Source organism: Ursus maritimus, unplaced genomic scaffold (genome assembly GCF_017311325.1).
Source record: "Ursus maritimus isolate PB19 unplaced genomic scaffold, ASM1731132v1 scaffold_23, whole genome shotgun sequence".
NCBI lineage: Eukaryota > Metazoa > Chordata > Mammalia > Carnivora > Ursidae > Ursus > Ursus maritimus.
The window spans coordinates 30,433,837-30,454,857 of record NW_024424786.1 but is presented as its reverse complement, the minus strand read 5'-3'; the positions used below and the strand labels follow the sequence as shown (position 1 = coordinate 30,454,857).

The window sequence follows — 21,021 nt, the reverse complement described above, 5'->3', positions numbered from 1 at the left end:
ATTTGAGCCTAGTACCTCTCCCTGATAATGACTTTCCATGGTTTTTGACTCTGGGCTTTTGGTTTCATCTTCTGAATCATTCTTTCATTTCCATAAATCATAGTCTCAGTTTGCAGCTGAATAGCTTTCTCAGCTTGCTTCCTGCCCATAGAAGTCTAGGGACCACTTTTTATTTTATATTATTTATGTCTTCTTTAGCCCAAGCTAGCGGGGCTTCCATAAATACAATTCTCTTAAAAACAGTGGTTATGGTTTTTCTATTAACTTTATTGGGGTTTACTCCATTGGACAAAAGCTATAACCACAAACCTCTTTGAGACTGGCCCTTCCCTATTTGGTTTCCCTATGAGGCTTCTGTGGGACAACACTCTTTAGATCTTTAGGCCTCTTGTCTATCTGAAAGAATCTATGAGAAAATAAATAAATAAATAAATAAATAAATAAATAAATAAATAAATAGAGTCTATAAGTCTCCACCCAGAAATCTTGCTGAGGCTTTAACAAAGGGTTCATCTTTACCCCTGGGCCACATTTCTCTGCCAGCACTCTGGATTTGATCTTTGTTCTGAGGCACTTTCTTACTTTGAATACTTTCTGCTGCTTGGAAAGACTGTCCTGAGCTCTCTGTATTTCCTCTAAATTCTACATGAAAACAAAATAGTTCATTCTTTAGTTCATCTCTCTCACATTTTACTGTAGGTAGCTAGAAAAAGATAGGCAGCCCAGAACTCTCCACAGGTAGGATTGTCATACTCACTATGTAAATTTCCTATTTTTCACATTACCAAAAATGACAGTATTGCCAAACTTTCCGTCATTACATAACAAAGGTCCTCTTACCTCCAACTAACATTTTCCTCACTCTCTTTAAAGCCTTCATTGATAGTCTCCTTGAGGCCCATCAGACTTTCATTGTCAGTCTTTTCAAGGTCCTTCTGATTTCTGCCTGTTGCCTGGTCTCAAAGCCAATGACATTTGTTTTGGGTTTTTGTTACTGAAGCCCTTCATTCCCAGTAACAAATTTTGTTCCAATCATCTGTTGCTGCATAACAAACCATACTTAACTTAATGGCATAAAAAAATTTTTTTATTATACTCATGGATTGAGTATGTCAGGAATTATACAGAGTATAGAATAGATGGCTTGTGTCTACTCCATGATGTCTGGACCTGAATTGGGAAGACCCAAATGGCTGGGGCTGACTCAAATAGGTGTGGATAGAGGTATCTGGAAGCTTCTTCCCTCACATGTCAGACACCTAGGCTTGAAGACCAAATTCGTGGCTGAGCTTCTTACAGCTTAGCAACTGGTTAGTAAAAAGGGGTCTCCTGGGAGGCAATGTCTGAAAAGTGAGTTCCCTGAGACCAAGACACAATCTACATGGCCTTTTGTGACTTAGCCTTAGAAGTCATATAGTGTTGGTAGTGTGGGTGGCTCAGTTAGTTAAGTGTCTGATTCTTGATTTTGGCTCAGGTCGTGATCTCAGGGTTGTGAGACTAAGCCCCACACTGGGCTCTGTGCTGGGCGTGGAGCCTGCTTGAGATTCTCTCTCCCTTTGCCCCTCCTCCTACTTCTCTCCCCACCCCCCTCTCACACTCCCTCTCTGAAAAAAAAGGGGGGGGGGCACCTGGGTGGCTCAGTCGTTGGGCGTCTGCCTTTGGCTCAGGTCATGATCCCAGGGTCCTGGGATAAAACACCGCATCTGGCTCCCTGCTCAGCGGGAAGCTGCTTCTCCCTCTCCCACTCCCCCTGCTTGTGTTTCCTCTCTCGCTGTCTCTCTCTCTATCAAATAAATAGATAAAATCTTTAAAAAAAATAAATAAAAGCAAAAAATATATTAAAAGTTCACATAGTGTGGGACACCTGGGTGGCACGGCGGTTAAGCGTCTGCCTTCGGCTCAGGGCGTGATCCCGGCGTTATGGGATCGAGCCCCACATCAGGCTCCTCTGCTATGAGCCTGCTTCTTCCTCTCCCACTCCCCGTGCTTGTGTTCCCTCTCTCGCTGGCTGTCTCTATCTCTGTCAAATAAATAAATAAAATCTTTAAAAAAAAAAAGTTCACATAGTGTTACTTCTATCACATTCACATTCAAGGGGAAAGGATATAGACTCTACTTCTCAAAGGCAAGAGTATCAAAGAATGTGAGGTCCTGTTTTAAAATGACTACTACACCAAAAACTAGGATGAAAGAAGACAAGAAATCCCAAGGGTATTGGTGAAAGTCCAGGGAATGCTTCTATACGGCAGGCATAGGGAAAACATAACATAGATAAAGCAGGTCAGAAAATTCTGGGAGACATAACATAATAAAAAATTATTATTAAAAAAAAAGAAAATTCTGGGAGGGACTTCTTTAAGGAGATAAAACTGAGAGAGAATGAATACATACAAAAAAATATCAATGTACTTGATTCAGTCAGAGTCCTGGCAGGTAACAGATAATACATTTAAGAAGGGTAGCTGAGGAAAGTTGTAAAATGAGAATATTTACAAAGGTGTGGAAAAGGTTAAGGGAAAGTGGATTACCCCAGAGCTAGCAACAGTTAAGACCTGTTATGACCCCAGGCCTGAAGAGAGAAGTGGAGGGAGTGGCTTCTTGAATCTAGGAAGAATAGGGACCATCTAACAGAAGCTGTGACCTTCAGTAGAGGAACAGAGCCAACCTCAACCCACAGCAAACTGGTAGGGAGAGAATATATACCACAAGCTCACCCTGTCTCCTCCTGCCCTTCAATCTCCTGCTTTAACCCAAATGGGAAGCCACAGGGAAGGGAGTCTATGGATTAAAGTCCGTACAGATCAACCCCCCAGGGTAATGTGGAGAGTGGATCTGCAGGGGCCAATGGAAAATAAATAGCAAGTACTGAAAGGCAATTTATTCAGTTGGGTAGAGTTTGGAGGTAAATTGGTGATAAGTTTATAAAAATTAACCAAACAAGGGGAAAAAAGACAGTCTTGGGGGTGAGAAGATTGTGCAACTTAGTTCAAGTGTCAATACTGTTTATATAATTATAAAATATAAATAGTAAATATCGATATAACCAAAATCTTAATATATGTATATCGGGAGGTTGGGGAGTAAATCAAATTACGTATGTGTGGTACAATGTGTTAAATAGAAATAGGTTTGCATTTCACACAGTGGGAAGTCAAGAGATAATGCCTGAATTTGAAAAAAATGAAGTAGCAACATAAGCAAGTAATTTAGAGATACAGAAATAAATGCCAAACAAATCACTCTAAGAAGTTGAAAGTGGTTACCTGTGAGGAAAGGGAAATTAAATTGATAGTTGGGGTAATGCCTTTTTCTTTTTTTTTTAAACAATTCTTATAGAACTATTTTACTCTTTAAACTGCATGCATGTATAACTTCAATTTTAATAAATAAATAAATAATTTAGATAAAGAATATTCAGCTTAGGGGCGCCTGGGTGGCACAGCGGTTGAGCGTCTGCCTTCGGCTCACGGCGTGATCCCCACGTTATGGGATCGAGCCCCACATCAGGCTCCTCCGCTATGAGCCTGCTTCTTCCTCTCCCACTCCCCCTGCTTGTGTTCGCTCTCTCACTAGCTGTCTCTATCTCTGTCGAATAAATAAATAAAATCTTAAAAAAAAAAGAAAGAAAAAAAAGAATATTCAGCTTAGAGGGCCACCTGTTCTATGACACCCTTCCTGACCCCTCAAGCTTAATTAAGATATCCTTCCTCTGGACATTCTTATCACCTTGAACCTCTAGTTAGCTCAAACCACAAGTTATTTAATTATTGACTTATTTGACTGTGAGTACGCTCAAGGTAGAGAGCATGGGGGGCGCCTGGGTGGCACAGCGGTTAAGCGTCTGCCTTCGGCTCAGGGCGTGATCCCGGCGTTATGGGATCGAGCCCCACATCAGGCTCCTCTGCTATGAGCCTGCTTCTTCCTCTCCCACTCCCCCTGCTTGTGTTCCCTCTCTTGCTGGCTGTCTCTATCTCTGTTGAAAAAATAAATAAAATCTTTAAAAAAAAAAAAAAAAGGTAGAGACCATGCTTTATTAATCATTGTTTCCCCAGCACCTGTCATAAACCCAGGCATTAGAGACCATGCTTTATTAATCATTGTTTCCCCAGCACCTGTCATAAACCCAGGCATATACGGGTATGTAAGAAATATTTCCTGAGTTGAATAATCTTAGTCAATGGCACCAATACCATACCAGGCGTACAGAGTAGAAAATTTCCATGACCAAACTCTCTGTAACCCCTCACTTACATATTGTCCTGAGCTCTAGTACCTCACAACTATAGACAGAATGTTTGTGTCTCTTTCAAGTCATATATTGAAACCTAATTCCCCAATGTGATGGTATTTGGGGGTGGGGGCTCTGGGAGGTGATAAGGTTGGAGCCCTCATGAATGGGATTCTTGCCACTATGAAAGAGGCCCAGGAAAGGTCCCTTGGTCCTTCTGCCGTGTGAGTATACAACAAAAGGAAGGCCATCTATGAACCGAAAGTGGACTCTCCACAGACAAGGAATCTGTCAGAGCCTTGATCTTGGGCTTCCAGCCTCCAGAACTATGAGAAATAAATTTCTGTTATTTATAAGCCACCTAGTCCATGATGGTTTGTTACCACAGCTCGATTGGACTAAATGGACCTTTTGTCATTCTCTGAAAACACAAAACCTCTGTGCCCTTGCTCATGCTGTTCCTTTGGCTAGCAATACCCTTCCTGCTCAGTTCCCATTCTCTTATTATTCATCTTCTAAGGACCACTTGAAGTACTATTTCTTCCATGAAGCTTTCCTTAAAATTCATAGAATGAATCCTTCCTTTCACTTATCCCAAAACATGTTGTCCGAAATTCTAGTTGGCATGTATTTAATAGCATCCTAATAGTTACGCTTATGTCTGGTTTTCCCCTTGAGTTCATAAGTTCCTTGAGTTCAACTGGCTTATTCAGCTTATATCCTTCACTAGACTGGTACCCAATATAGTAGGTCCATACTATAGAATAACAGGGCTTTTCTGGTATGAAACTGCCATTATTTTTGCCTCCCATGAGACTGACAGTGAATCCCTCGAGGACCATGTCTGGCACAGATCGGCACATAGTAGGTACTTAGTAAGCAGTTAACAAATTTTAAAAATTAAAAGAAGACCAGACAATGAGTTTATTTTTTAGCCTTTACAAGGTGCTGTCTTTCATTTTGTCTTTCTTCTTATTTCAGCATAATTGAGCCTTCCACAAACTGGCCCTATCCTAATTACACATTTCCTGTTGCTTTTCAACATGTACTAGTCCTCCACAGGCCAAGTTAGACTCCTCTATGACCTCTTCCTGTGTATGATATTTTCTACTTTTGCTAATATAATTACATTCCTCCAAAACAAAAGTTCCAAAATACTTCCTCTTACAATAAAGGTAGAGTAGGTAATTTAGACTAAACTTTCTGGCTGAGAAAAACTAGATGAATTATTAAAAGCATCTGTTTGAAGTATCAGAGAGCCACTGAGGCAAATGAAGAATGACAAGGCCAAGTTATGAAAGGAGAATAAAACCCAAAGAGGTCAGCCTAGCATTTGGTGCCACTTTTCCCCATAAACAGAAATTCTAAATGGGAGAGTCCATGGATTGAATTCAACGGATCCACAAACTTGGATAGGAAAAAAATTACATCTTTAGTTTTACAAACCGTTAACTGAAATTTACTATTTCCTTCAGTTATGAATATAAACATAGTAGAATTAGCAGTACATGTGATTTTGTCAGTAATAGAAACCTCAGATATTTTCACATTAAAGTTGTCCCAAATATCTCACAGTATCATTTATACTCATCACCACTTCAAAAATAAGATATTATTACACCCTCTAATAGTTTCAGGAGCTTCTGCCAGTCCTGAAAGAGACAGCTGTTAGACTGTACAGGTAATAGTTTTGAATTAATGTTAAGTTCCTGAATTTTAAATGACTCTTAAGGCTTGGTGGTCAAAAAACTGGAGTTCAGGACCCACCCAGGCTGGGTAGAGGGACTGTGGTGTATCCCTAAGGCTCTGCTTGGCACCCTGAAAGACTATACCTAGAAATAGATCAGCCCTCCCTGATACTTAAGCCTAGCTTCAAATTATTTCAAGCCCTGATTGGATTGAGGTAATCCAGGATTGCTAGTGCTCAGGCCATCTGCCAGAAACAAATGTAAAACCTCTCTGAAGAAAGATAATAGCATTCTAGGCTTTACATTATCTCTATAATTCTTCATCTACAATGTATAACACTCAACTAAGGGAAAAAAGTATACTATAATTTAAGACAATGGAGTAAAGAGCTAAGAGACAGAATAGATAATAGACACAGACCACAAGGAATTCAGATTTTGAAGTATGGACTTTCAAATAACTATGCTTTACCATGTTCAAGAAAATGAAGAGTAAGAATTAGTAGAGAAATCATACAAAAACAAAACGAAACAAAAACCTGAATGCATGCTCTACTGAGTGAGCTAGCCAGGTGCCCCATAATTATTGAATTATGAGGTTTCATTCTTGATCTTGGGGTTGTGAGATCAAGCCCTGTGTTGGGCTCTATGCTCAGTGTGGAGTCTGCTTGAGGTTCTCTCTCTCTCTCCCTCTCCCCCTCCTGCTTGTGCTCTCTCTCAAATAAATAAATAAATCTTTTTAAAAAAGTTAAATAATTGGAAAAGGCTATATACTGTATGATTCCAACTATATTACATCTGGAAAAGGCAAAACTATGAAGATAGTAAAAGGATCAGTGGTTGCTGGGAATTGGGTGGGAAGAAGGGATAAGCAGGGAGAACACATAATTTTTAGAGCAGTGAAAATACTCTGTATGATACCATAATGATGGTTATATGTCATTAGACATCTGTCCAAATCCATAGAATTTGCATTTTGGCAGCAGGGAATACATAGGAAAGCTCTACCTTCCTCTCAATTTTGCAGTCAACCTAAAACTACTCTAAAAAAAAAAAAAGTCTTTAAAAAACCAACCAAAAGGCATATTTAAGCTATATAAAATTTTCACAATAAACTATAGAAGTAAATCTTCTTTGCTATTGGAAATAAAAAAGAAAAACGGAGATGCACTATGGGAAGCAAGACTAAGAGAAGTATGAGAAACACTAGTAAACAAATCTTAAGGTTTTTCAAACTCGCTTTTAACATCCATGGTTTCCCCAGCTTGCAATTTCTTTTTTTCTCTCCTTTGTATTTAAAACAGACAGATTAAAAGTGTTATGGTAAGATACAAAAAATACAAAAGCAAAAATAAGACAATAATTGGAATTAAGAACTCAGTACATGGGTTTAACAGCAAATTACACAAAATGAAAGAATAGGTCAGAAAAAGAATCTAGAAGAAAGCATATAAGACAAAACGATGAAACATGCAGAAAAGTACATAAGAGAGGATACCATGAAAAAGTCTAAAGTTTGTGTAACTGGAATCCCAGAAGGAGTAAAGACAGTGGAACAGAAGCAAATCTGAAAAGCTAAAAATTGAGAACTTTCAAAAACTGATAAAAGACATCAAATTACAGGTTCAAGAAGTGCTAAGAACACAAAGGGGTTTAAATATAAAGAAAAACAAACCCAGGCATATTACAGTGAAACTACTAAAAACCAAAGACCAAAGAGAAATATCCAAAAAGTAGCCAGAAATAAGGACAGATTATTTTTCAAAGGTGTAAGAATGACTGATAGCTGACTTCTCAACAGAAACTGTGGAAACCAGAAGAAAAATGAAATAGTGTCTTCAAAGAACTAAAAGATAATAACTTAACTTATACCAGAAAAAACTACCCTTCAAAAATGAAGATGAAAATTCCAATAATGTCTATAGATAGTTAATAGTTTTCAATTAACTGATTTTCATAATTATACTATGGTTATAGAAGATGCTAACATTAATGGAAGTTGGGTGAAAGGCATTGCTGTTGTCGTTGCTGAAGTAGGCTCCACACCCAGCATGGAGCTCAATGCGGGGCTTGAACTCACAACCCCGAAATCAAGACCTGAGCTGAGATCAAGAGTCAGACGCTTAACTGACTGAGCCACCCGGGCACCCCCCAGGCTATTTTTACACCTTTTCTGTAAGTCTAAAATTATTACAAGAGAAAAAAAAAGCTAAAATACAGTTTCAGTATGAAAGCTAAAGTCAGAACGGAAGCTCCACAGGTTGGGATTTCTTGTCTGTTTTGTCATTGCTGTATATGCCCTAGTGTCTAGAACACTGACTAACACACAGGCATTCAGTAAATATTTGTCGAATACACAAACAACAGCAGTAGTAGCTATCACTTATTCAACACTTAGTATCTATCGTAAGGAGAATGTCAACCACTTTACATGCATTATCCTTCCAACAATCATGTAACATGGAATTTTACATTTTATATATGTGTCGCCGTATTTTATAGATGAGGCTAAGCAACCTGCCTAAGATCACATATAGTAAATGGCAGCCCTCAAACAAAGATTTAACTCCAAAGTCCGTGTTGTTAACAACTATGCCACAGTACTTTCGTGTCACGTAAAAATATTTCTTTCTCGTTTGCTTATTCAAATTCTACTCACCTTTCCAGGTTGTATTAGTCAGTGTTGTTCAGAAAAACAGAACCAGTAGTAAATACGTACATACAGTTGACCCTTGAACAACACAGGTATGAATTTTGCAAGTCCACTTATGTACAGATTTTTTACAGTACGGTCCTATAAATGTATTTTCTCTTCTTCATGATTTTCTTAAAACATTTTCTTTTCTTGGGCTTACTTTATTATAAGAATATAATACATATAACATACAAAATACATGTTAATCAACTGTTTATGTTATCAACTGTTTAGGCTTCCGGTCAACAGTAGGCTGTTAGCAGTTAAGTGTTTGAAGGAGTCAAGAGTTATACATGGATTTTTTACTGTGTTGGGGATCAGTGTCCCTAACTGTGTGTTGTTCAAGGGTAAACTGTATCTACAAGAAGAGATTCAGCTTATGTGATTATGGAATTGGCTCATGTGATTATGGAGGCCAAGAAATCCAGTGATCTGCCATTTGCAATATGAAGAACCAGGAGAGTTGGTAGTATAATTCAATCCATGTTCTGTAAGCCTAAGAGCCAGGGCAGTCAGTGGTGTAAGTCCTACTCTGAGTCCAAAGGCCCAAGATTCAGAGGGCCAGTGATGTCAGTTCTAGCCCAAATTCAAAGGCACTGATATCTGAGGGTGGGAAATAATGGGTGCCCCAGCTAAAGCAAACAAAAACAAAAATAAAAACAAACCAAAAAAACACAAATTCACTCTCCCTCCACCTTTTTGTTCTAGCCAGGTCCTCAAGGAATTGGATGATGCCTACCCACATTAGTGAGGGTGGATCTTCTTTAAAGTCTATCAATTCAATCACTAATTTCTTCTGAAAACACCCTCACAGACATACTCAGAAATAGTGTTTTACCAGTTATCTGGGCATACCCTCACCTGGTCAAGATTACACATAAAATTAACCATCACATGAGTCAAGACACACTCCTCTATGATGCCTTATTTAACTTCTCTAGCACCCATTATTTCTCCTTATCCTCAGATCTCAGAGCACAATTTGATGCCATTATATAAGGTCTTGAATTATTAACAAAAATTAACAATTATTCTGTCTGTTAATCAATAAGCATTATCTCCTCAACCAAATTACATCCCCTTATAGACAAGTGACCATATCTTACAGCCACATATCTTGATATTTTGGTAAAGAGATAAGAAAAATATGTAGTTGGAAAAACCATGCCAAGAACAATATTTTGGGATGCTTTAGAGAGCAGGCCTATGGTTTAAGATTCTAAATGTCAACTTTGACTCGGAAAAAAGCTACCTTAAAAAGTTAGTTGTGTTTTGTTTTGTTTTTAGATTTTACTTATTTATTTATTCGAGAGAAGTAGGGAGAGGGAGAGAGAGAAAGAGAGTAGGGGGCAGAGGGAGAGGGAGAGAAAGAATCCCAAGCAGAGTCCACTCTGAACACAGCGGCCGATGCAGGGCTCGATCCCAGGACCCTGAGATCATGCCCTAAGCCGAAATCAGGAGTCTGATGCTTAAGTGACTGAGCCACCCAGGCACCCCAAAAATGGTTTTTACATCCAATTTTCTATAATACCCCTTCTTCCAGATGTCAAGTAAGTAGGTGTTCAGGGCATTTTGTACATAGCTGTACAATTCTCTGGTTAAAGCCCCTTGAGAGGGTATATATATTGCCTAGAAGGTGAAGTTTGAGAATGTGCAGATGAACAATTATCCCCGCACTTGTAAACTGCAGCTTGTGTGGTGTAAATATTCTCTCCCTGCCTGGAGCTGCCTGTGTAACATTGTCTCTTTGGGCTCTGCGGTTTCTCAATACATTCCAACTCTTCGGAGGCTGGAGCTTGGCTCAGCGAGCACAGATAAACAGCTTCCTGCAGCAGGCTGCCAGTGTGAGGAGCAATGACCTCAGCAGAGAATGTCTGCTTTTCATTACCCTGAGCACATCGCCGTACGCTAGAGCTAAGAGTAGGAACAATACACATTGGATAGACTTGACTGGCTCAGGTCTCCCATTACACCTTGAATTTTTTAATCTTGGCAGCCAGGGAAAAGAGGGTATAGCCAGGAAGTGAGGAGATGGCTTATCGGTGGGAAAAGGAAAGACAAAAAAGCTTTCTTAGGCTATTCTCTGAATGAACTAAATGATGAGTCAAGTGGCTAACGCTAAATGGCTAATAGTCATGCAGGAAATTATCAACGTCTTTAATCTCCAAATAAGTACATAAAATGCAGAGTAAGCAAAAAGTGTTACAGAAAACAAGAGAGGGGCGCCTGGGTGACACAGCGGTTAAGCGTCTGCCTTCGGCTCAGGGCGTGATCCCGGCGTTATGGGATCGAGCCCCACATCAGGCTCCTCCGCTATGAGCCTGCTTCTTCCTCTCCCACTCCCCCTGCTTGTGTTCCCTCTCTCGCTGGCTGTCTCTATCTCTGTCAAATAAATTAAAAAAAAAAAAAATCTTAAAAAAAAAAAGAAAACAAGAGAGACTACAAAGTCCTCAAAATCAAACTCTAATACCATTTAAAGAGAAAGAAGAGCAAGACTGCCACTTTCCAAGAGATCCACGAAGTAGGAGACAAGAAAAAATCCCAGAAAACTGGAGCTAAATGGGAATGCGAATGAATTCTATATAGCCAGCCATTTTATACGTGTCATTTTATCTCATCTATACAACACTGTGATATAGGTATTATAATCCCTGGCAATGATCTTGACCTGGAAAATATAACACAAGGACATTAACAAAGACATTTGTTGTTGATGTCATTTAATGACAAAGGGATGAAATCAAGGCTGCTTCTGTGGCCACCTCGGAAACAGCATTACTGACTGTTGCAGCCCCAGAACTCAGCAACCCTGGGCCAACATGTCCTAAAATAAATTTACATGCTCATGACATTTTCTAGTAAGATAGTTTCCACTGTCCTGGTCAAAACTGCATCTGATAGTTGAAGAAAGGAATCACAGTTATGGCCTCAGACAGGAAATTGGTTGGACATGACCCCTCTTGAGGGATCCTGAGAAACAATTTGTTTTGTGGGGAAGTCATCGACTGTAAAGATGCACCTGCCATGGGGCTGGAAGCTAAGAGACAGACAAACATCTCAGCAAATCATAATAACAGAGAGAAGCTTCATTTGACTTTCATTTCACTTTTCTCAGGGAAGAAGAATCTTTGTGTGGCTGCCAAAATCCTAACTGTCCCTCCTCCTTCCCCTCTATCCCCTCCACCCCCATCCCAGTTCATTAAAGACCTTCTGGTTAAAGGTGCCAGAATGTGTCATTCTTTCCTGCTCCTGTGCCAGGCCTGTGCTGCCAGCACCACAGATCTTCTAGGGTTCTGAGCAAATTATGGAAGAAATTAAAAACACCAATGAATTTAAACTGTTCTATTGTTGATGAAGTACAGTTTCTTAACTTCTGAGGAGCTATGTCACATTACTAATGGCACTACTGATCTGTTAATTCAGATTTGTGTGTGTCTACCTGATTGCCGGGGACATACACAGAGAATTATCAGAGCGGGAGAAGGAGAAGAAATATCAGTGCTTGGATTGGACCAAATAAAGATTCTTTATATTATTTATCGATTAAAATAAATCAAGTAATTTCTCTAAGGGGAAGTATTTTTGTGTAGAAAATTATACCTACATTTTATACTAGCTAGCTGTAAAATCTGCTCCCATGAAAACAGAAATAATATCACTGGTTCTTGAGAATACTTCAGCAAAGGATGGAGTTCCTTCATTTCCTCTTATTGAACAGTTTCACAACAGCTAAGTTTCTCTTAACTTGTAGAAGAGAGGGGAGGGGGAAGTGAGGTCTCTCCTGACAGGGAGAATCTGGGTCCAATTATTACTTCCACAACCTTTGACTCTGACTTCTAAATGAGTTAGGGGACCAGCGGGCTGTGAAATGGCTTCCTCAGTTACCAGGTCAAGTGCTGCTGGATGGTTTCCTGTAATCAAAACACGAAGGGACTGAAGAAGAGAGATAGATTCTAAGCAAGTAAGCAGCTTCTTCCATCCTTGATGAACCTGGATTCTTAAGTTTCAAAACAGATTTTGGTGACTCTCAACTCACCACTATGTCTCCCTGAAGTACTTTTGCTTTGGATACCCCTAGTGACATAGAAAAGAACCAGAATCCTCTACAGATTTTTACAAATAGACAGAAGTGCCTGGGCCAATAACAGTGAGGACAGGATTGCTCTAGCTGAAGGCAAAATCTATTCCTGGCAATTATCTGAGTCTGTGAGAATCCGATGCTGACAATGAGAAATGGGTAATTTTCTGTTATAATGTGTCAACTCCAGCTAAGAACTGAACTATGGAAAAAAGATGGGGGGCAGGGCAGAGAGAAGCATTACCCTTTTGAAGAAGTCTATAATAGGATTAGTCACCATTACTTCACCAGAGCACATTTTGGCTCAATTTAACAGCAGTAAGTAGGGAAAACACGGAGCAGAAATGGCCCAGAGAAGTCTCAAGTCCATCCCTCATTCAAAGCTATGAGCCTGGAAATCAGTGAAGTCCTGATTTGTTCTGATGTGTCTCTCGTTGCTCTAAAACGGCTCCTCTGTTACCATGGGCACGAGAAGAACCCAAAACAACATTACTTAAATGCTGGATGATGGATAATCCTGAAACAATTTGCCAACTTTAGAACTGAAAGTTTACACCCTGATTGTTCTAGATTACTTAGGAGAGAAGTGGGTCATCTTTCATAGGGCTTAGAGCACCTGTTTAAAAAAAGAAAAAATAATACATATTTTAATGGTTTATTTTCTTTAGAGTTACATTTTAAGTGATTTAGGAATATACAACATTGGAACTTCCTTTTCTTCTCCAGGAGTGAATTAATGAAGTTCACGTTTCATGGATGTATTCTAATCAAAACAACAACAAAAAAAAGGGATTTGATGCTGGTAGCTTTTACTACAAGAGCATATTAAAAAAGGTATGCAAATTCCCAACTGAATTCTGATTATTAATATATATCAAGATATAATAATTAATGTTCTTTTTTTAAAAACTAAGATTTCAATCTTCATATTAATATATATAACAATATATATAACACAGGTAATTTTTATGTCTAATTATTTTATTACTTTCATTTATTATATATGAGCAATGCATAGGGAAACCAATTACTTGTAAGGCGGCTTTCCCTGATCACTGCCTATTAAGGTCATTCCATTCTGGATAGCAGCAAATAAAATCAATCATATTATCTTTTTTGGACACAGAAAGCTTAGGTAACAAAGGTGGACAAAAAGGTGAGTCACCTGAACAGAGATAACTTATTGGCTCTTTGATGGGATGAGTCAATCATCCCATGGGATAAGCCCTCAAATGCCATCTCCAAGGGGCCTTCCTGACTATCCTGTATATCACATTACCTTAGTTATTTCCTTATTATTTATTTTGTTATGGTTGTCAGCCGTGTAACCTTGGTAATATTACTTTTGTGTGACTGAATTTCCTAATGCATAAAATGAAGAGAATATTAATATCCCACCTCATGGTATTATGAGAATTAAGGATTTTTATTTATTTACTTATTTATTTTTTTAGAGAGAAGGAGAGAAAGAGCATATGCACATAAGGGGGCGAGGTGGCAGAGGGAGAGGGAGAGGAGAGAGAGTATCTCAAGCAGGCTCCACACCCAGTGCAGAGCTCGACATGGGACTTGATCTCACAACCCTGAGATCATGACCTGAGACGAAATCAAGAATCAGATGCTTAACCAACTGGGCCACCCTGGTGCCCCACTATTGTGAGAATTAAATAAGAGAATACATGCTATATGCCTAGAACAGTGCCTAGCACACAGCAAGTATTTATTAACTATTAGCTATTGTCATGAGTTTACTTGTTTATTGACTACCTCCCTCACTAAACCCTCACGTCCACGAGAATAACTACTTTATTTGTCTTGTTCACTACTCTATCTCCAGCCTACTATACATAGGCACATAGTAAGCACTCAAAAATAATTGCTGAATGAATTCACGAGTGAATGCTGTCTTATATGCTCACATAGCCTTAAAATAAACCTCTATCAATGAAGGTATCTGTGTACTTGCAACCAAAACAGACATCACGGAAGTATCCCCAAGAAGCTAAAACCATCACTTAAAAAAAAAACTGAAACAAGATACTTGATCATAAGAAAGAGCCCTCCTGGGCTCACCAACCAAGACCACAGAGTATCATTCATTTCTATATTAGTACGTGGAGGTCAAGCTCCCTGATGCCACAGTGTTGTAACTATCAATTTAGCCTGTGAAGAATGGTTCCCAATCCTGATAGGAATTCTCAGATTTCAGCCTGTTTTTCTCTCATCATTATTTTCCAATGTCTTAAAAACCCACATTTCTCATTTTATCTTTACCACAAGAACCTGGTCACACTCTGCTGTGGTTTCTAAGTTATAGCTACTCTAGCCTCATTTTCTTGGATGTACTTCTTCAGAGGTCCTGACCCCATGCTGACACTTAGTCTATTCTTAGAGTGGCACCTCTAAATATTAATTCCTTTTACCTTCCACTGGTTGAAAGACAACATTCAGAGGTAGAGGTTGCATACAACATAAAAGAAAATCCTCTGGGATTTAGTATCCTTCTTTCAAGAGTGTCCAGAGGAATATGATCTAAAGAGCTCATAGTCTTGCAGACATACACACACAGTACAGCTTAGCTACTCATGTTTTGCAGCTTACCCAGATTTACTGGAACAATCATGGATTTGTTGGAAAACACCAACAACCAAGGAGTGACAGCACTGGTGAGGGGACATCAGACCCAGAGAAGAAAATCAGCAGGAAAGCCTTCCTTCCAAAAACAATTTCAAAAATTGCCTAAGATTATAGAGTGAGGACTTTTAAGAATAAGGAACTCTTCTTCCTAGGGCAGTGTCATTATGCTGCTATGAATCAACACAAAACTGAAACCTAAGAAGGAAGGATTTTCACTAGATAAATAAAATTCATAATTGAAGAAAATCAGGAGCTTCTACCTCAGGTCTCCTTGTCTACCAAATACTACTTTCAATTTCATCATATATCCATACCTTTCAAGTCTTTTTTGTTTGTTTGTTTGTTTGTTTTAAGATTTTGGAGCTTTGATGCCAGTTCATTTCTCAAAATAACTTGCCTTGGGCTAAGATGGCTTCTTAAAAGTCTCAGGTATGTGCCACTCACATACATTATGTAATTTTTAGTTTCCTGAGGACAAGAAACAGCTCACTTGGCAACCAGATTTCTATCAGCACTATGGAAAATTTTAAGATTTTTTTTCAACAGTGTATTGGTAGATAAAAGCTGCAGTTGATAGCATTCAGTAGGATTTTGAAACGGTTATAAATTTACTATTGGCTCTATAGAGTTCAGTATCAGTTATTTAGACCAGTTGTGTTCACTTTTGGAGTACTACATACATGGCATACAGCTTCTTATATGGCAGAATATAGAGCTTAATCAAAAAGAATCAAGAAAAAAGAGAGAAAAAGCAAGAGAGAGTCCTTATTACTAACAATAACAAGAGTAAATAGTGTGCAATAACTTAAAATATAGATAAGTTGTATATTCAACAAACATTCACCTAACATCTATTCTGTGCTGAACATCGGCCAGGCACTAGGAACACAAAGAGGAAGAGACAATGATGCCTCTCCTCAAGGAACCAGTGTGATAGGAAAGACTTATAAAGGAGTTGGAGGGTGGGGGAGGTAGAGTAAAATGAAAAAGAACCAGGAAGAAGCATTGCCCCCAGAAGAATCATATTTCACTTGGCAAGGAACCTCAAGAGTGCTGGTACAGATTAAATGGCCTAGAAACTTGACCCCTAGGCTTGTCAGTTCTGTAAGAGCAAGCAAGGCTATTCAATCTGAGTCTTTATTCCCTGCCCACCTCATTTGCTTCAGCCCACACCATGAGAACAAGTAAGATTCCTTCCCTGATCCTGCTTTAGAGGACTGGGAAAAGGGACAGGCTCTGCTCCTGGAGAGCCTTTTTTCCCCAGGGACTTAGACTTCCAATCCATAAGAAATCTAGATTTTATTTGCAAGACCCATAGCTTGGTAAAAAAGCTAGGGAGTCAGAATCCCCCTAACAGCAACCCAAGTTTAGGCCATTAGAACAGTTGTCTGATCTTTAAGGGAGCTCTGGAGCATAGAAGGGAAAAAATATGTTTTCAAATAGGGCAGACTGAGCTCATGATTCCCCTTGGATAGAAGCCTGTTAGGGTGCCCGGGTGACTCAGTCAGTTAAGTTTCTGCCTTCAGCTCAGGTCCTGATCCCAGGGTCCTGGGATTGAGCCCCATGTCAGGGCTCACTGCTCAGTGGGGAGTCTGTTTCTTCCCCCCTCCCTTTCCCCCCTCTCCACTCATGCTCACTCTCTCTCTCACTCTCTGTCTCTCTCAAATAAATAAGTAAAATCTTAAAAAAGAAGAAGAAGAAGAAGAAGAAGCAGCAGCAGCAGCAGCAGCCTGTTAGAGGCTATTCTTCCTTAGAATGTTCCCAATAAACATGAAAAAAAGGAAGGAGAATCCAAATGATTATGCAAATATGTGATGGCATTTTGGAAATAAAAATAACATGGTGTATTTCCTTAGTACACACTTTCATGAAGACCAAGGTGTTCAAAACAGATTCTTTCCGCCTAAGAACAGTTCTGTGATATTAAAAAAGCAGTAATCATTTTGACTTTTACACACTTCAAGCATGCTTTACAAAGAAACACAACGTGAAAGCTATTCGGCCTCTACAAGTACTCTAAAACCATTAGCTGATTGACACAGCATCCTGTAGAAAGAAAACTGCAGAAGCAAATTATCCTACGCATTTCCATGAGAAAAGCCAGCTATGAAAAACATCGGCTAAAGGAACACTGACAACAGGAAATCAGAGTAAGTATTCTGAATAGTGGAGAAAATTAAAAATTATAGGAGGGACCTAAAGAAACAGATCTAACAGATCAATTAGTTCTTGAGCTACTACAGTCATGACCATCATGAGACTTATCACTGGACAAAACTAGCTGCACCAAAGGCATGTTCTGAAACATGCCTGGGCAGCCCTCAACCTACCAGAACCAAGCATTCGCTGCACTACGTCATCAGCAATACCCTGCTCTCTTCTTCATGTATCTTGCCTGCTTCCAAGTGCCTCCTCTGGGCTCGCCCTATTGGCAAAATAGGTACTTACTATTCAGTGAAGAACCTGGCAATGCCGTACTGGCTAATATCTTCTTTATTCTCTAGCAGCTGGCACACTGCATCCTCCATGTATGTGAGGACATGTCGCTGGGCTAAAAAAAAAAAAAAGAATCAAGACAGAAAGACAAAGTGAGAGACAAAGAAAATAAAAGTCTTCCCAGTCCCAGTAGGAAGCCACTAAAGTCAATGAAGATGTTGGTTCTGCCCTAGGAAATGGACTGGAATAGACAAAGCAAATTTGCTGGCCCTAACTGAACTACAGTCCCCAGCGTAGAATGAAAGATAATGTAGAACATGACCTATTGTCATCTGATTGGCTATTATTATTAATATCAACCCTTCACTCTTCATTTCAGTGATGAGGGTGACGTTAATGAGGGTGAGTAGCTTTAGCACCACTTAGCTACATTTAGCCCCATTTAGCTACACCTGGGAATTCTTTTCTTTCTATCTCCTTCCACCCTCTTCCACTTCTGCATGTCTCAGAAACTTAACCCAGGGAGTTGTGATGCCATGCCTGAAGTGTGGATGATCTGCTTGCAAAGAAAATTCAACTCCTTAACAACAAAAAGAGTCATGGAAAAGTTTAAGGAAATTTAATGAAAATGTTAATGGTGCTATACGTTATTGGCCTTAGGACCGTGAAATCTATGTGGCTTGATTTACCAGAAATCACATTTTCTGCATTTGTTGTGACGGGAAAATGTGTGAATTAATCATGGGCTTGTAATAAGGGTGTATTAAAATTAGACCTTGGTTTGAATCATGGCTCTGCCTTTGGTACCTTAATCTTAGATAGTTATTTAATCTACACCTGTTTTCTTCTTTATCAGGTGTGGAAAGAAACATAATTTAGCTCTTTCTCAAAATATGGTCAATCAACTTCTTCATCTGAATCACCTGAGATACCCTGTTGAAACACAGATTTGTGATATGACACCATCCCAGACTTAGTCACCTTAAATTTCTACCCAATAATTCTTAAAAAAATTTTTCTTAGAAACTTTTAAATATAACATTGTATGCCATGTTTCAGATGCACAACACAGAGCTTTGACAATTCTACGTATTACTCAACGCTCATCACAGTAAGTGTAGTCACTATTTGTCACCATACAATGTTACTACAATATTATTGACTATATTCCCTATGCTGTACCTTTCATGGAACCCGGTAATTTTTAACACGTACACTTCGTGCTTCTTATGTCCCTGGAAGTTTAAGAATTACTGGTTTAGACCTTAGGCTTTGGAGTTCAGAGAGACTGTACTTCCATTCTCGGCCCTACCAATTCCTAGCTGTGTGACTATGAGCAAATGACTCTCCAAGCCTATTTCCTCACTGTAAAATGTGGATAATAATACTATTACTATTTATAATAATAATAGTAGTAGTTCCTACATCATAGGGTTATGAGAGTTGAATAAGATAATGCATGCAAAATACTATAGTCCCTGGTTTGCTTGATAACATAAATTCTTAAGAGCCTATCTCCAAGGTCTATTGGGGGTTTACTTCAATAAACAACATAGGCTAGAGCTTCCATTACAACAGGTGCTCAACAAATGCTTATTCCCTTTCCCTGAATTTTATTTTGAGGTACAACAATGGAATCCTGGCACACTTCACATAGAAACTTCCAATTCAGTATCTCCATTTACCATCCAAAAATTAAAAAACAAACAAACAAAAAACAAAACAACAACAACAACAAAAAACCCTTCTTCTGGAGCAGTAAGAACAAAAAAACCTCGTAAGTAATGAATACCTTGTCAAAAAGCAATTCCACAAAGTTGTTACCAAGATGGACATTTGTCTCTTTTATAGTTTCATCCCTCAGGAAAATATGGCGGAATTACCTAAAATTTATAAAAAATAGGTACTTCATGGGGCTCAGTTGGTTAAGCATCCAATTCTTGATTTCAGCACAGGTCATGATGTCAGGGCTGTGAGATCGAGCCCTGTGTCGGACTCTGCATTGGGCGTGGAGCCTGCTTGGGATTCTCTCTCCCTCTCCCTCTGCCCTTCCCCCACCCCTAAAAAAACAGGTACTTCAAAAAACCATTCCTGAAGTCCTGGCAATCTAGTGAAGCTTAAAAAGCAAGTTTATCTACCTAAGCTGTACTCAGGAGAGTCTTCATTTGACAATGGTGACCTAAGGTTTCACCATGTTTGCATGGGCCTAAAGTCCAGATGAATGACATGTTTACATTCTGTGACTTATTCTGTCAATACGAGTGCTTCCCAAAGCGAACAAGTATCAGTGCACTGCAAACATTCTAGTAGTCCCCCCCCCCCAAAAAAGAGGTGAAAATACAATCAGCACTTTGGAAACAGTTCATCCAACTGGAAAACTTTCTGCAAGAAATGGCCAAAACTGAGAGTGAAGAGATAACACATGCCAATTTCTGGTATTCATTGTTTTATACTTTTATATCAAAATGGGAAGAAAATGGCCAAACACATTAAAATCAGCGAAACTGTCACCTCTGTATTCTCCTTCCCTTCTTCTACCCACTTATCCTGGTCTTACAAAAAGATTCCTTGTGGGGCACCTGGGTGGCTCAGCTGGTTAAGCAACTGCCTTCCACTCAGGTCATGACCTGGGGTCCTGGGATCGAGCCCTGTGTTGGGCTCCCTGCTCAGCAGGAAGTCTACTTCTCCCTCTCTCTCTGCTCCCTACCCCTGCTCATGTGCTTTCTCTCTCTCAAATAAATAAAAATCTTAAAAAAAAAAAAGTTTCCTCCCTTGGACTAGATGGCTTTCTTTGACTTAGCTCTACCTAAGGCCACTACAGGATTGGAGTGTTTTGGATTTTTTGGATTTTGTTTTTGATTTGATGGTAGAAATGAAAGAGCTCTACTTAGTTGCAAATCCTGCTGCTTCTCCTCCCTGACTTCAGGGACTAAATGTCAATGTGAAGGCCCTTTAAAGGAGAAATATTTTCAGAGCAATTAGATTTAAAGTACTTTTGTCCTCCTGGGGGTGGGAAAGAGTAGAAATTTTCTGGAAAACGACTTTGCACCAAAAAAAGGTCGGGGTGTGGGGAGAGAAAGAAAGCAAGGAAGAAAGAAAAAGGACTATGTCTGTTTAACATTCATCTACCAATCTGATGTTTATAGATTTTAATAATATTACACATAATGATAACAATAATGGCACCAATTTGGAGCACCTGTGCAACTTGGTGAACAATATGCCAGATACTGTACTCATTGTCTTTTTTTTTTTTTTT

General features: G+C 39.2%; 1 protein-coding gene across 1 annotated transcript in view; it reads right to left on the bottom strand.

Annotated features, from left to right (window-relative positions):
* CUNH11orf49 (chromosome unknown C11orf49 homolog) overlaps nt 1-21,021 on the bottom strand; it is a 180,743-nt gene that overhangs the window by 119,862 nt on the left and 39,860 nt on the right. The window contains exon 2 of the mRNA XM_008701011.2: nt 17,775-17,877. Coding sequence (XP_008699233.1) covers nt 17,775-17,877 — 103 coding nt within the window. The remainder of the gene's footprint in view (nt 1-17,774; nt 17,878-21,021) is intronic.